The sequence below is a fragment of the Parasteatoda tepidariorum genome, chromosome 7 (assembly GCF_982258835.1).
Source record: "Parasteatoda tepidariorum strain Cologne lab strain chromosome 7, Ptep-v5.0, whole genome shotgun sequence".
Taxonomy (NCBI): Eukaryota; Metazoa; Arthropoda; class Arachnida; order Araneae; family Theridiidae; genus Parasteatoda; species Parasteatoda tepidariorum.
In genome coordinates this window covers 53657601-53675655 of record NC_141761.1, presented here as the reverse complement: position 1 = coordinate 53675655, position 18055 = coordinate 53657601, and the positions used below count along the sequence as shown (strand labels likewise).

General features: G+C 28.5%; 1 protein-coding gene and 1 long non-coding RNA gene across 3 annotated transcripts in view; one reads left to right on the top strand and one right to left on the bottom strand.

Moving 5' to 3' along the window:
• Positions 1-4430: 4430 nt before the first annotated feature.
• On the bottom strand, positions 4431-8427 carry LOC147807151 (uncharacterized). The gene is made up of 3 exons (XR_015435517.1): positions 8181-8427; positions 7685-7890; positions 4431-5403 (listed from the first exon to the last, which is right to left on the bottom strand). It is a non-coding gene; the product is annotated as an uncharacterized LOC147807151 (long non-coding RNA).
• A 255-nt stretch (positions 8428-8682) lies between these two features.
• Positions 8683-18055, top strand: part of LOC107443107 (guanine nucleotide exchange factor subunit RIC1) — a 63964-nt gene continuing 54591 nt past the window's right edge. Inside the window, exons 1-3 of one of the 2 annotated variants that reach the window (XM_071183461.2) lie at positions 8683-8987; positions 14724-14831; positions 17120-17199. In XM_071183461.2, coding sequence (XP_071039562.2) covers positions 8850-8987; positions 14724-14831; positions 17120-17199 — 326 coding nt within the window. In that variant the 5' untranslated portion in view covers positions 8683-8849. The remainder of the gene's footprint in view (positions 8988-14723; positions 14832-17119; positions 17200-18055) is intronic. The other variant, XM_087167853.1, reaches the window with a different exon arrangement.

The window sequence follows — 18055 nt, the reverse complement described above, 5'->3', positions numbered from 1 at the left end:
AATTTAAATTCAACTGTTTTTATAATAATAATAATACACTGCATAAAGTGACAGAGAAATTAATGGTATACCATTAATATATATGAAAATATGTTTTGCGATACAGCTTTTTATAATACATCTAGCATTTGAACATAATATATTAATATTAATAGTTATTTATTTTTGTAGAGAATTGTTGGGACTGCGAGAGAAAACATTGGCCTTATAAATTATTAATGTTATTAACTTCATATTGATCAAATATATTTTATGTAATTTATTTTCGGTGGTTGACTTATAAATTAAATGAAGATTAAATAACTTTTTTCAATAAATTATGTATCCAATAACGAGGATTTAATGGCAAAAAAATTTAATTTTTGTCTTATTTAACTATCAAAAGTAATTAATTTTGCTTAGTCATTTAATTCCAAAATTCTTAGTGAATCACGGATTCCAATGACAAAATCTAACCCATCGTCCAAGAAAATCTCTCACTTGGTTTTATAATGCAAAAATGCAGAGTGGGAGCTCCAAAGATACTTTGAAACCGTGTTTTAGGAATCTATATCTACACTTAACATTTTGTCTTCAGATTAATGTTTTTAAATTTAAAATGATGGGGAAATCATCGGCAATATTTAAAGTGTGCATTCACATTTATAATGCTTGGGCCCAACATTCTTACTTACTTGCGTTAAAAATAGCTATTTTAGGCTCTAGTCAGTTTTCTTGTTATGTAATGAGTAGAGCAGCGAACACTTCACGTTAATGAAATATTACCTTTACAATTGTCAAAAAATACACTTTAGGCAGATCCAGAATAACTTGAAGTGTTAAAATGAAGCACCTAAGGTTGTTGAAAAAATAGTTCCATAGGTGTAAAGAATTATATTTCAGGTTGATAAGTAATAACCTAAGGTTGAAAAAGAAACACCTTAAAGTAGTAAATATCTACCTCTCCTCAAATGTAAGATCGAAGCACCTCAGGTTGTTACATATACCTCTGGAGCTATATTTGAGGTAAATTTTGAGATATTCATTTGAACCCTTTTCAACCTAATGACATATTTAAATATTAATTTCATTTTTACCTTTGAAAAATACCTCGATTTATCCTTAATTAAGGATAAATCGAGGTATTTTAACCTTACCTTAACTATTACCTTAAGGGCACTCAAATAACTTTTGATCTAATGATCAGAGACCTTCACGCTTAGGGCTCAATCTTAATGGTTCAAGAGATGGGTGACCACAAATATGCTAATTAATAAGAGTCGACGATATTTTAAGTTACGAAGAAGTCAGACAAAAAAAAAGTACTTTCTCTGAATAAACATATACCATTTTTGGAAGGCTACAGACAGATTTACGAACCCCCTAAATATAGGTGGAAGCGGCAACAATTTATAGCCAGGAGAAGTTAATGTAAATCTTACTATTTTGTGTATTTCGCTACATCTCGAGAACTTTTAAAGCAAATTAGATAATTCTATGCAAAAAATTAATTTTTAGTGAACTTTCATTATTTTATTCAATAATGGTTGAAAAACTTTTGAAAAGTAGGTATACAATTGTTTGCACCCATTTTAAAAATTATAATTTTACAAGATAAAATTTGAGCGAAATCGATCGAATAGTTCCTGAGAGATCGAAGTTTAAATATCTAGCCTTTTTGAAATTCAATTTCTAAGAGACTATTCGACTGATTTCGCTCAAATTTTGTATTTTGCCATGTAAAATTATATTATTTAAAAACTGACGCAAAAAAAACTTGATAACTTTTCAAAAGTGTTTTTTTTACCAAAATTGAATAAAATAATAAAAAATAATGAAAGTTTACTAAAAATTATTTTTTACGGAGAATTATTTTTGGATAAATGAATTTTATAAGTGTGTGAAAATTTTCTTCGATTCGCTTAAAAAATTTTGATGTAACACAATGCGTAAAGTAAAATTAATATTAAGAGGTTCAAACTTCGGAGCACTTTCTTGACCGCCATATTCCATGGACTGCTGCTCTGCTACCCGTATATTTTGGGGTTTAGAAATCCAAATCCGTCAAAAATGGTATGCTTATTGGAAGAAAGTGCGATTTCTATTTAATTTTGGCACTTAAAATATCGTCTGTACTAAAATTAGCACATTTGAGGTCACCATGGTGACTTCAAATGTGCTAATTTTAGTACAGACTTTCAAGTCCTAGACATCTTATCATCAAATCAAAAGTTATTCAGGGTGGTCCAGTTCGTTGTTTTTTTCCTTTTGTTGAGCATTGTACATTCCAGGCTGAAAAACGAATGGAATGTATGTTACGATACATTTCAGGACAAACATCCCTTTCTGCCATTAAAGGATAGTCAATTCGTTTTTACTATGGCAAAATATTTTCAGTTTAAAATAGCTTTGCTTCTAATCTTGATGGTTGAAGGCATATCAGTTTCAGGGACAGGCGCAATGTTTTAAAAGCGTACTTGTTTGTACAGTTAGAACGGATCATGATCAATTTCCAAGAATTTTTCTTTTGTGTTAAACTAAAACTACATATGTAACTAATGGATGAAGGGTCATATTACTTCCTAATTCAGTCAGGATGCAAAAAAAAAGCGTTAAGTTTTTTTTCTTCCATAATTTTAGTCTATTTCAGATTTTTCCTTTTTTTTCCAATATTTCTTAGTTTACTTAGAATATATTTAAAATTTTATACATACCTATGATGACCAGGAGAAGTAATTAAAATTTACAAATACAGTAAATCCTGTTTCTGTGCGGTCCTTTTTTATGCGATTTTGGTTTTGTGCGATTTATTTTTATGCGGTATATGAATCTTAGCGGCGTTAGCGCCAGTTTAATTTTTCCTATCAATGTACATATACATGTTGTGGACGAACTCTGATTACGTGGTCTCTCCTTGACAACGATGTATCTGGACTTCGCGATGCTCTGATCATTTATTTTAAACAATCTCCTGATAAGGCAGAGTCAGTTACGTACATACGAGGGTCACTCTGAAATTTTTGAGATACAATTTGGTGTTTAAAGTTACACTTCATGAGGTTTACAAGCAATTGACCAGTCGACCGTCGTCATAAAACTGATCACCGATTTTATGGTACCAAGAAACAAATCAATTGAAATCCTATCTTCAAGCTATTGTTAACCCTTTTCAGAAGATGCGCGTTTTGGCTTACGACGAGTAGCAGCAAACTATTTAACGCATAATTTGAAAACTTCTCCATGTACAATGAAGAATTAATTATTTTTAAAATTTCTTTAGGTCTAATTTAATTGAAAGCATTATCTCATAAATCATTGAAGTATTTTTTTTTTTAAGTCCAACTTTTTTTATGCGGTCCCTAACCACCGCATAATTTTTTTTTTTAGGTAGTATATCGTACAAAGTTGTTCGTTATACGTAATAACTTATAACAAATTTTTTTGTATGATTTCTTTTATGTTTTACTGCATGTTTTTCTTGAGTTTATGATTATAATAACCATTTACTAATAAAAAATAAATATTTATCAGGAATATAAGCTTATAAAGTATCTGGCTCTCCCTTACAAACAAATGAAATAAACTGTGTTTTTAAGTTTCGCCTTTGAAAATTTGATTTCCAGAAACTTCTGTGATCAATGATTTTTTGAAACGTCTGAACCTTCGATCTTAGAATAGCGAAAAATCCGGGATTTTTCAAGAGCGTTGTCAGCCCGGCCTATTGACAAAACAAGTTACGATTACTTTTGGACCACTGAAAGCTAAATTTGTCACTTTACCACTTAAGAGAATTATTGTAAATAAACTTAGAATTTTTTCTGCCTTATGGGTAGAAGTCTCAAATTTCAACTGAATTGCTATAGATCTGTGTCTGATGCGCAAAAAACTAAACATCTTCAAAGTTACAAAATAATCCTTTAAGTATTTCTTGAGAAATTTAAAGCACTTGTTCTTTGAACCTGGGACATAGTATAAAATGTCCTTTCACTAACCTGGAGTAGACACAAAAATAAGTTAAAAAATAAGATTGTGTGAAGATAAACTGCTGGAATCTTAAGTAACTCAGATTCATTTGTATCGTCATTTAAGATTTAAAATTAATTAAATACGATTTAATTTTTTCAGTGCCTGTATCAAAGTAATACCATGTTTGGTACTATATATGTTTGATATTATACATATGTTGTGGAGGTTAAAATTTTTTTAAGTTCCACTTATTTAAATTAAGAATCAAATATAAAAGATAATTTTCAAAGTAAAATCTTCATAAAACAGAGGAAGTTGATAAATAGGAATTTTATAATCAATATTTAAAGATTAAGTGTAGGAAAGAAAGGAGTAGATTTTTTAAAAATTTATTCTTGAAACATTTCTATAAATACAAAAAAACCTACTAATTTACATTTAGTGAGCTCTGTCTTGTATATTATCAAAATTTCATTAAACACAAATGCAGGAAGAAACTAAACTTTTATTGGACAAAAATGTAGCAGATTTAAAAAATTAAATATAAATTTATACAATTAGGATTAGAAGCAAGCAATCACAAAGTTGAAAGAAACATATACTACATAAATTACAGTTAAAAGGAACATACTGAACGCAAATTTATTGAAAGTAAAGTACTATTCTATCAAAATAGGTAACACCTATACCTAGAAACTTAACTATTTAACATCTTGGTGGGAAAATTTATGTCATTGAAGTCCATCAGAAATTAATAAGGAAAGGTAAATGATGAGTTTTTATGTGGACATTCACTTGAAATTTGACAATGGTTAAACAAATATTTAAAAAAAAAAAAAAGCAATAAAAATTACTAATTAAGAAATAAAGTTTGTTTCAGAATTAAAAAAAATATATATAAAGTTGGCTTACACATGACAAATATTTATTCAAAATTGGTTTACACATGACAAATATCTATTCAAAATATATCTCACAGGAAGAAAATCAAAATAAGCTAAAAAAAAGTCTAAAGGTCTAAAAAGCCTAGATTTTTAACAATACTTTTGTTCTGGAGGCTGCAGAGGGCCGACACAGGAATAGTGATACCACTGCGAATAAGAGTCGCACAAAATAGTATTACCATACCGCAATCTTGTTTGCATGAATAACATTCCCATGTCATCATTCTCGATTTTGTAAAATCACATTTTCAACCAATAGTCACCCATCAGAAGTAAAGAACAGCTTCACTTCATTAATTTCAACACATGATTCCATACAAGAAGAAACCTTCTCTATATCACATTCTATAGCAGCTTCTTCTTCAAAATGCCTTTATTTATGGTCTTCGATAATGTCTCTTCATCTACAAAGCAGTTCATAAGCATTTTTTCCCCTCCAAAACTGCTTTTCTTGTAAAAGGAGTGGGCCTATTACCTTTCTTCCTCTTCAAACCAACAACTGTTGTCGTTAAACCTAAAAATATAAAATATTTTAAGAAAAAAAAAAGCCAGATAAAAGAAATCATTACAGAAGATAAAAATTGCTAAAATAAAAATAAAGCAGTTTTTAAGGACGATGGGAACCCGGCATAAATAATAGAATTAATTTTTGGGCCATTTAATGAGTGATTTTTTTTTTAAATATGCAAAACAAAACAAAAAAAAATGAAATTTTTTTTTAATTTTAGAAAGAATTGCTAAATTGTGTATTGTAATCTCATTTGCTAAATTGTGCAGTTAGAAAAGCTAAGGAAGGGAAAATGATAAATCTGACCAAATTGAAATTGTTTTAATGCAAGATTAATATACTTGTTCCTTTCACATTATTGTTGCATTTATATTTTATAATGTTAGAGTTAAAAATTGTGTCTTTAACAATAAAAAAGATTCAAATACAGTGGCACCTTGAGATACGAATGCCCTTACATACGAGTTATTTGAGATACGAGGAATGGCCTTGCAAGCCCTTCTCGTCCTCGACAATGCTCCCGTTCACCCACCGAACCTCGAAGTCTATAGCCGAAAATTGTGCTGTCGGCTAAGTCCGTAGCTTTGAAGGATTCGAACTCGAAGTGCCAGAGGAGGAGGAGATTGTGCCTCTGAGAAAATCCATGGACCTGGTGATGGGTGAGCATTCGGGCGTACTGCAAGAAATTGGTTTCAGAGAAGAACCAGAGGTGGAGGAGGTTATCTCTACAAATGAGATAAAAGAATTCTTGGGAATGTGGAAGAGAATTTCACAGTTCGTGGAAAAGAAACACCCCGAAAAAGTTGAAACTGGTCTTACATCGGAGTTATTTAATGAGACTTGCCTAACTCATTTCTGCAGCATTCTGAAAAGGAAGAAACAAACCTCCTTGGACAGTTTTTTTTTAAATCTGGCTAAAAAAGCAAAGACCAGTGAAGAGAAAAGCAGTGACTAAAATTAAGCATATAGTAGCATTTAAGTTGTGTGTAAGTTGCATTTAAGTAACCAAAATACAAATATGCATGTACACTTTATAAAAGCAATTTTTTCTGCTTTACAATCTCTTTTATTATGTTTTTATATAGTATTTGCCATTTATAAATACATTTTTCTTATTCAAAAACACACAACAAAAACAATTGAGGGTAGCATTTTTGGGGACGGAACGAATTAATGGCATTTCAATGGGCAAAATTGCTTTGAGATACGAGCAAGGTTAGGGAACGAATTAACTCGTATCTCGAGGTATCAATGTATATGTATTAGTGAGTTGGTGACGATGCGTTATTTAAACTCCTTTTAATTTTGTTATATGCATTTTATATTAACTTTTTGGATTTATTTCTATTTTTAAGCTTTTACAATACTATTTAAATAAAAATATTTACACAGTAAAACTTATAATAAAAAAAAGAACATTATCATAAAAAATACTGTCATAATTTAAAGTGAATAAAGATATTTAAAGAGATATGAATTATATTAAATGTCAGCACAAAATCACTATTTATGATAGTAACATTCCGGATATATTCTTCCTCAATCAGAAACAAATTTACTAATATAATACTATTATTAGGGTCATGCATTAAATTATTAAAAAAATTATATTGTTATAACAGTTTGCATAACTAAAGTCAATGTACTTGCTTTACTTACAAGTATTTCATTGAATTTATTTTTAGAACACAAACATTAAATTTGACTCAAAACTTATTTTACTTGGCCAAAAACATATTCAGAATTTGAATTTTTTATGTGTCTCTGCTTCTAACCATATTTTATGGATACATAAAATTTAAAGCAAGGACTGCATATGAAAATTTACTATGCTCTTATATATAACTAAAATACATTTGACATTATGTCAAGGTAAAAAAACAGGGGATATTTCGTATTGTGATCTGGCGAAGCAACTACAATTGCCAAGGTGCCAAATAGATTTTAAACTTGCAAATTTTTTAAAAAATATATGTAGATAATTGCCTAGGGGTAACTACAAGTTATACCTTACGAGTCAGTCCCTTTCTATGACATTTCTTTTAGTTTCTAGCGGGCCACTGCCCGAATGTTTCCTGGACTTTGCGATTATTCTGCCGCAGATCACGATACAGAAATCTCCATTAACAACAGTTTGAGAAACAACAATAAGTTCAAATAGATATTAAAATATTCACACGTAAGTCAGTGTAAATCACTCTGAGTAACAAAATAATTTCTTAACTATACAAACAATATTATGATAGAAAATGGAGATAATTAGAGTAAATGTAGGAAAAATTTTTACCTATATGAAATGGAACAGAAATATAGATACTTGGAGATTCACATATTTTTGAACTTTCTCTTGGTGCTCAACAGGTATCAGGCTTTCTTTAGGCGAAGAACGGAACAAAGATTCGGAGAGGACATGGTCATGATCCTCATTCATTGATTTTATCTCCAAAAATTGTTTATCTGGAGACAGCAGCTGGACAATTTTGAGTAAAGGTTCTGGAAAATAAATTTTTTTTTAAACAAACTACGTATAAAAAATGTATAAACTAAACTCTATAAGGGCTTGCAGACACAATAGAAAATAATAGATATAGCAGGTCAGAGAACATATAAAACAAGAGTGTTAAATTTATTTAAAAAATGTTCTTTACGAAGGTAATTATAGTGACTATTGACATGGTGACATCAGGAACGATGTTGCTAATCAATTAACACATTTTAAATAATTCATTTTAAATAACACATTTTAAAAATTAATTAGATTAAACAATACAAAATTTACTTACTTGGATTGGCGACTGTTATCTGTACATTTTTTTTAATGAATTCTTCCACCATGTGTATTTCAATTCCAGCTGAGCCTTATCAAATTTTTTAAATTTCTTTGAAGCATTTTGTAAAGTTTTCGCTTCTCTCTTCCAGAAGATCGTCCTTTTTTTCTTCATGAATGGCTATTTGTTATTCTTCATATGAAGATAATCAAAATGCTACAAAAATTGTAGCTGCCTTGACTATAATAAACAGAGCTAAATTATTTTTGAAAAAAAAATCGGAGAGTCACGTGGACAGATACGCTCTATGATTGGTTGAAAATTTGATCGGTACGATAGCAAAATGAATTTTGCTGCGCCGATAATCGGTGCAATAGACACTCTGAAATAAAATAGACAATATATTTGAAGTTTAAGTTGAAGTTATTATGGAAAGAAGAATTTCAGCAGGATTTATAAGTTTGCTTGTAACCTTTTGTCCAGTTTTGAAGAAATTTCTAAAATTAAAAAGAAAATTAGTTGTAACCGTGTGATTTGTTGTTGATGTGCAAATGCAAAACTTTTTTATAATTTGATTAGTACTTCTTGTTTCTATGAAAAACTGTAAATATCATGTAATTTAATTAGAAGGGTATCTTCGTGATAAAAAAATACATTTAATATTTTAAATGATACATTATTAACATGTATTTTCCAGTTGGATGGCCAAAATATTTAGAAACTCGTAGCCCAAACTCTTTGCCACTGTCCGTATTTTGTAATAGAGACCGTTCTCTATTTTGTATTTTAGGTGACGATTACATAAGTATATGGTTTATAAGGGTAAGGACTCAATATATCATTAAACTAAAGCATTTTACGTGCAATAGTTTATTTCAAACCTTAAAATTTGATGTATGTTAAGAAACCTTTTTATACTATTATTATTGATACCTCATGTTTTTCATTGATTATAGGATGTTTTGTTTATTATATACTTTTCTTTTAGCTGATTAAGACATTTTTAAAAGTTCTAATAAATAAATAAACCTATTTGAATTGTTCTAGCTATAACGATATTAAGCAAGTTTGTTTTGTGTTGAATTTTTAAAAAACAATCTTAATGCTTGTGACGTATTTCTATTCTTACTACTGTAATTTTGTGGGTGATATTTCTGTACCATGATCTGTCGCGTCAACTGCAATCGCCTAGGTTCCAAATAGGTTTTGAATGTGCAATTATAAAATAATAAAAAAATGTAGATGTTTGCCCGGGGCTGGCTATGAGTTTTATCTTTCGAGTTGGTACCTTTCTGTGATGATTTTTCAGTTTCTAGATCATAATATGGAAATCTTCCCCCTTTTTTAATACCTCTTTTGATGACTTTTTAGAAGCTAGCGAGATAATGATGAGACAATCAGAGGATAACCTAAAGGTCTTTCCAAGCTAAATTTAATCAAGATTATTGAACTGAACTTGAAAACTAAAATTAGTAAATCTCGTTAAAACTTTTGTTATAATAACAGAGATGCCAACTGCTCCGGACACGCCAAAATAATAAAAAAAACGGTAAATAACTGCAAAGTAAATTTTTCAAATATTTGAATATTTTTGCTTGCTTTTTAAAAGGTATAGCATGACATAAGTACTTCAAAGTAGTAAATTATATAAGCCTACAAATTATTTAGAAATAGTGGTGGATAAAAGTCTACTAAATTGAATTTACTAAACCAAGAATCACAATTGATAAACTACCACTTTAAAATATGTATTTGCTGTCCAGAGCAAGTTGGCATCTCTGTAATAATCGTCAAAGCATATATTTTTGGAGCCTTTTTTATAAGTAGTGGTCAAAAGTAGTGTGTTCCACTAATGAAATTGTAGTTGCTAGTTTTTTCGTAATTTATGGTGTAGTGTGGTACCTTCTTTAAAAGGTTGGCCAATCAGTGCAGGCCCGGACTGGCCAGTAGGCAGACCGGGCAAATGCCCGGTGGGCCGGTCTGACCTGAGGGCCGGTTGGGCCGAACCAGCAGCGCAATTTTTTTTTATACATTGCATGAATTTCAAGTAATATTGCGCAAATAATAATATTAAATAACATATATATGATATATGTAGTAATAATATTGTTTTAATGTACAGGGTGATTCAGAGCATGCGTGCCACCCATTTTCTTCGAGAATGGAGCAAATAATCGATTTGAAATAAAAAATCTAACAACTAAATCGACCCCAAGGAATTCAATAGTGATATTGTTAATTCCCGGAAGTACCCTGCCTGAATCACCCTGTATTTTATAACTTAATATTAAATTAGTTCCTGGAGATACTGTTAGATGTCGTTGTAGACACATGATAGAATCAAATAAATAAATAAATGTCCGACTGGGAGTCTTTAGTGCTGTGTAAGATTCTCTTTCTTTATTATTTCCAGTATTGCACAAACGTGAACTTTTTATTTTATCCAGTAGAATTTTCTACAATGTGTGACTCTTCACTAAACTTTTAATCTAATGTATTATTTGTTTTTATGTGCTTTTTAAATTCCATTTGGTAAGTACCTATCTTTAATTTTTCTTTCTATATTGTATAGGTATTAAGTTCCAGGGGTTTCCTAAGGATCGGTATCGACCCCCAACCGGTCGAAGGACTTTTAAAGGGGGTCTATAAGGACGAAGGGGTTATGGGGGCCTATAGTCGAATTTGTACCGTACTAAAACATTAAAAGTAAAAACTGGTTTAACCTCAGAATTCAATAGCATATCTCATCATCATCATAGTTTGCTAAACAGCCGAATGTGAGCCAATGCCTTCCGCAGAAGATTTCTCCTCGACGACTTCCGATTATTCAATAGCATATCTATTTGACTAATATTTGAATACACTATACACTTCATTGTCTTCTAGCAAAAATAGTAGTAAAGTTGATATTTGTTTGTATACAAATTGACTAATACATATTGTATTTATTCATGCAATATTTTTTCATATTTTGAGTGGAAAATTAAAGAATTTTTATGAAACAGCTATTCTTAATGGGCTCTGAATCTTATAAACTGCTAAAGATAAATGTCTGTCATTTTCAAACTCAGATTCAACTACAAAGCCGTTATATGTCACATTGATTACAAGTTTAGAAACTATACAACAAAATTCAAATTTCAAGCCAGATATCCGTGCAAAGGCAAAAATATTTTTAGAATCATTTTGCAAAGATGAAACAGTAATCCCCGCCCAAATATTCTCAAGAATATTTGAATTAACTACACCACTCTCCCAATATTTGCAAACCTCTGGTTTAGACATCTTAAAAGCTTTTGGAATGGTATCACAAACGTGTTCAGAACTAAAAAAAAATAGTGAGAGATTTTGAAAGTGTACAAAAAGTTACAGATGATTTTATTATTCGCGTAAATAAGGAATTTGAACAAAGTTTCCACAAAAAAGAGTGAAGAAAAGAAAATTGATGCCGGTTGAGATAGCGTCGAATGAAACAGTTTTTGATGATGAAACCACTGCATTTAAGATAAACGTCCATAACATTATTTTCAGCACAGTTGTAGCGCCAATGGAACGCCGGATTCCCGCAAATGGAAAATTGTACGCTGACTTTTCCGATCTAGATCCGAAACATTTTCCTGAAATACGTCTTAACAAGCTTCATTCTGGCGAACTAAATGAGTTAAGCAAACTCTTGCTAAAATTTGACGAAACAGCTATAGGTGAAAATTTGAGGATTGAACTAAGAAATTTAGCTTTACAGTGGGAAAAACTGAAAAATTCAGACCAAGAAGATTATAAAATAATCAGAGATGATCATTCAAATGAAGATAATAACGACTTTACTTTGGAAACAGAAGAAGAAGTAAGTCTAAAATGTGAAACACGCAGTGCGTGCAAAAATTGTGTTATTTGTTGCTACAAGATATTACTGAGATACAATTTATTGACCAATTCTTGCAATTTAATTGGTTCAGCATTAAAATTTTTACTAACATTGTCAATAAGTCAGGTGGCTTGGGAAAGATCATTCTCCACATTAAAAGTAATTAAAAATCGAATGAGGAGTACTTTATCTTCGGATAATTTGAATGCTCTCATGGTAATGGCAATGGAAAAAGAATCTATTAATGAAATTAGACAGCGACGACATAATCGATAAAGTGGCAGAAAATAGTGAGCTTCTTCAAAAGTCATTAAATTAAATTTTTATTTAATGACTTGACTTTTGAAGAAGCATTAAATCTATTTTTAAAAAAATGTTTAGATAAATCATTCATGTATGTGTAGTATAATAAATATTTTTATTTACTCTTCATCTTTCACCTTCTTTTTGATTTTATCAAGCTATGTTTCCTCATAAGAACCATGTATTTTAAACTGAAATATATTCTATAAAGGATTATTAAGCAATTTCAATCTTCTTTCTTACTTCGATAAATTATCTTACGTTCATGAGAATTTATAAGTAAAAAATGCCTAAAAATGATACATTAGGAGCCGCGTACGCTTCGCGCACACGGTGTTTATCTGAAATAGAGGGCCGATATCTCCAAAATGCCCGGGCCGATTTTAAATCCCAGTCCGGGCCTGAATCAGTGCTATGCAAAGAAACGATATTTTGTAGCAATTCCTGGCAACTGCTTTTAATGTTAGTTTATTAAAGAAAGAAAATTCTAATGCAAAGAATTTTTTAAATTCGATGGGTTCAAATCTTCGGTCTGTCATTTGACCCAATTAAAAATGCTTCTATGGCTGCTACTCAGCGTTAACAAGAATTAAGTATTCAGAATCACATGTAACTTAATATTTAAATTAGCCATTATGAATTTTAATAATTTATCACTTAGGTCACACTTTCACATGCGAATGTATTCTCGTAACACATTGATGCTATTTCAAAGGAGGGGAACATATTTTTAATGTACTTAACTTCGTAAAGAAAATAAGAAGCATTAAACACTTAACAAAATTGTTAGTATTGGATTATTTCCTAGTATTTATTACTTTAAATATTAATAACAAAAAACCAATATTAGTAATAAACCCCCGTGGCAGAATCGCAGCGACGCGGTGACATTGTCACAGAACGTTACAGAGTTCTTGCAGAAAGACTTATTTTTAAAAGCAAAAAATTTTACTTTTCTTTTCTATAGAAATTTTCGCATAATATTTGAATCACGCATTTAGATAATCACTTTTTGATGCGGTCAATTTACGCCGAGCGTATCGTAAATCGATGTAATGTTTTGATTGTATTTTCGGCAGTTACTGATTTTCTCGTGGATTTTACATATCACGAAATATTTAAAACAATATAGAAAATTCGAATCGTGCCTTTGAGTATTTACTTTTTAAGGCAATAATTATATCGAATTTTTGGCAGTTATTGCAATTGATTTCACCATAATTTTAAAATCCGATATTTGTTTTACCAGATATTATTTATTACAACAGTCTAATCTCGAAATGAAACACGCGTTTGAGGAATCTGATTCTCGTGATTTTGTCTTCGATCTTTTTTTCAGTAATTACTACTAAGGTTTTATGTTTTTTAATCATTTTTTTAATGTGAAGATTATTTCCAAAATGCGAAGAAGAAAATAATTTGTGTGTCCCCCCCAAACAAAATGCAAGAATATCACCCCTAATATTAGAATAAAAAATTATTACATGTTCAATTAAAATAATATATAACTATAGTTTTTTTTGTAAAGACAGTGCTTTTGTTATTTTAAATTTGTAACTTATATCTTTGTTATAATTGATAGTATCTTGAAGAAAGGTATTAGTGCTAGAGAGTTTTTTCGTAGATAGTTCTAAAAAATTCTGCCACGGGGGTAACAAATTGGTTCATGTAAATATGAATAAGTATTTCTTAATTTCTCATGTTTTATAAAAGCCAATTTTTTTTATTTAAAACCATTTTGCACATAGGTGTAATTTAAGTTCTGTAGCAAAGTTTATTTCCTCCGAGTAGTGAAGTAGTTACTACGTTATATATATATATATATATATATATATATATATATATATATATATATATATATATATAAATAATAAATGATAAAGAGCAGTTTCCGTAAAAAGGTTATTTCACTTTAACTAATTATTGTTAGAATAATAAATTTCCTTTAATCTCTTTAATTAATCTTTAGGCTGTCCTTAATAAAGTTCCTTACTTTTTCTGTTACTCTTTTAAAGAGTTTCAAATTATTAGGATTCGAGTTATTATTAGGATTTCCTTTTAATATTACAAAATAATATCAAGCAGGTTTTTTTTTTAATTATTCTTTTAAAACTATAACTATTCTTTTTTATTCTAAAATATTCTTTTGAAGCTATTTTTGCTTTTAAAGTGTTCATTGTAGGATATTACAAGCCATATGTTAAAAATATTGCATGAAAATCTTACCTTAAAGAAATAATATTTTATTCAAAAATTTTCTTTTAAATGTCGCATAATTTAATTATCATTACCAAACTATTGAAATGCTTCTATATCTCTCTTTAACAACAATTTGTTGAAATATTTGTCTCTCGTTTATTTAAATTTCTTTACCTACTTATTTTTTACAGCCATGTGTGGAGGTGACTTGCTTTAGAAGAAGTAAATCATCAATTGAAGAATTTGGAAAAAATCAGTTAGCAGAATGGAAACCGGATTCTCTTATGATTGTTGTAACTGTATGTGATATAATATTTGCGATAATGTTTTACTATTATGACTCTTTTTATTTAACATATAAATGACAAATGCTTTAAAATTTGATGTTTGAACTATTTGCTCTCAATCAAGATTGGGCACAGTTTTTATACAAATATAGTAGAGGGTTCCCTTACTTAACACAATAATGTAAGTTTTGGTGCTGTTGCATGTCTCTGAAGCCTGGTCCTTAAAAAGACCATCTCCTTCCTTTTAAGCATTAGGAAGCATTAGTAAAATCATCACACTTTGTTATAATAAAACTCTCTGCTTTAGAGAAAAGCACTTCAATTGTGAAACCTAGTATTGTCAATTTTTGTGTTATCTATGATGTGTTTGCTTCAGGGTTAAACTAATGTTGTTTGAACCAAATCTTTTTTATAAAAAAAAGAAAACCAAGATAGTTTTTTTTTTAAAGAAAAAATCTTTTTAAATACTTAACTTTATATTATTTATATAAATACTTCAGTTTAAATATAACTATATGAAATAATAGTAAATGTTTTTGTAGAAATTTTAAATAGCTAATCTGAGACTTTTTTTTCTTTCAAACCTGGTTTGCTTAATGAAAAAATAGTAAATGTTTTTATTGCATGATTTTAGGATTTATTTTAACATAAAATATGCACATAAAATTTGTCTTATGCTTTGATCTGAAGATGAAAATTTCTAAAGACATTTTTATCCATTAATTTTGTTATAACTTATCATTTATTCATATATTTGTTGAACAACATTTTTAAAATTGTTCTATATTTTTTTTTTTTTGAATGCTTATAAATCTTAATCAGTCTAATACAAAAAATTATGTTTTAACTTGTATATGTTTACACACAACAAACTAGTGTCTTATTATTTAAAGAGAAGTCCTGTTTTAAGGAGAGTCATTGATGAATTTTAAATGAAAGATAAAAATCAGGACTACAAAGCAAGTGAAAAAAATATATTTATTTCTTCCAAGTCATTCATTTCTTCTAAAAATGCTCTCAGCAGCTTATAAAGCTTGGATACTTATTTCTAGTTTTATCCTGGAGTTTCCTTCTGATTTAGTGTATCCACCTTTAAGTAAATTTAAGTTAATTCAAACTAAATTTAAGTTAAATTAGTTTAACTTAAATTAATTAGTTTATTAGTTTAAATTTAAGTTAATTCAAACTTAAAGTAAATTTTTTCGCAATGCAAATTTTAAGTTAGCATTTTAAAAAATATGTCATTATAATGTAATAAATCAGATAGAATATTAAAAGGATAACAAAATTAAGTATTTTCATTGAAATTGTTAATTCTTTTATTCACATTTAACTATACTATTCACTTAATTTAAAGAAATTGACAATTAAAGAAAAATTTAACTGAGGATTATTATTGCATTAAATAATTTTCATGAACAGTTGGTAATAGTTGATTCATGAATAGTTCATAATTATCTAAATACCTCTCAGCCTCATTTTTTAAAGATTACCAGTATTAACTGTCCTAAGTGTTTTTCAAACGGCGACTTGTCCTGCCTTTGTAAAACATTTTTAAAAAAAGTAATTCACTGTTTAAATAATAATTGCACAATGGTAAAATTATTTGTGCTTATACAAATATTTATTTTGTTTGGATTGTTCTCAACTAGTTAAATTTTTAAATTAAGTTTTTCTTTTTTAAATATTAAAGTTTTTTTTTTTAAAAAAAAAAATAAGCACACTTTTTCTTAAAATTCACATTTAAATTTTAATTTTCTGTTTAAATTATAGATCTCATTTATAGATTTTAAATTAAAGCTTTCATGTCTATATCAATAAATAATTTTAGTTCACTTCTTATGAAAAAAATTTATGTGCAGCTATTATTAATTTATATATATTATATTATTAATTTATATATTGTAGATTTGATAAAGTTTTTTTTTCCGTCTCATTTTGATAAATCTTTATGATAATTTAGTACCCTTTGCAAACTCAAAATGCCCTTTTCTATGAGGAAGAACCCTGCTTTTTTTATTCCTAGAGAGAACTCTACCAGTTTTACATCGGTAACATTTTTATTTTATGAAATAAATTCTTAAACATTTTAGATGTTATCAGAAAGTTTATTTCATAAAGTTTTACAAAAATCATAGTAAACTGGTGAATTATAATGTGAAATTTCAATAATTTTTATAACACTGCTCAAATTTCTTTGCAACACACTTGTGTGTCACCTTATGTTGGTTATAAAAAACACCTCTGTTGTTTTTTTAGTTGTTAATGTTTAATATTACTAACTGCTTATTCTTTTTCAGACTAGCCTCAACTATCTGATGTTTTATCGAGTTGATATTGATGATTCTTTGAAATTTCTATATGAGCAGTTGGATAGCAAGTAATATATTTCTTTACTTACACTTTAATGCTTTTGTACAATATTTTGTTATCAATTATTAATATTTGTTTAGTTAGATATTTCCAAAACAATAATTAAAATTAGTGAAAATTTGTTGAAAAAGTACAGCATAATTTCATTTTTACTCATTGGCGACTTGGGCAAATTTGCACTATGTAATTCATAAAAAATTTCTTGCCAAGTTCAGTTTTATTGAATAATATTCAAGGAAAACAGTTCTTAACACAGAAAAGCAAACTGGTTGTAAATCAAACTGAGTTAGTTTAGAGTCTACAGGTAAAAAGTTTCTCAAATATTGTACCTCACATAGAAAAAAATTTTAATTGAGTAATATGAGGATTTCCAATTTTTGTAACAAAATGATTTGAAATAATTAAATTAATGATTTTTAAATCAATTTGGAAATGTCACTTGTTCCCTTATAAATTTATTTTGATTTATAAATTAAGACTTCTGATATGATTTCTTTAAAAACTAAAATTAATCTACCAAATCTTATATAGGAAAATAAATTACAGTAAAGATCATAGAAATTTAAAAATTACAGTATACGTCAAAATTCGGCATGGTTAAAGGATGTCAGTATTCTGAATTTTTATTCTAAAATGCAAGAATATTAAAATTTAAAGAAATAAAATAATAAGGAAAAAAATAGTAAAGAAGTAAAATAATAAGGAAATAAAATAATAAGGAAATGAAGTTCTTATTTTGTAGAGATTTCTCTCTTAATAGTAAAAATTTTACGTATTATTTTAGTTTAATTCCTTATCAAACGGAAATTTTGTATGGTTGTATATGTTTGGTTATCAATTAGTTAATTTTAAATAGTGTTGAA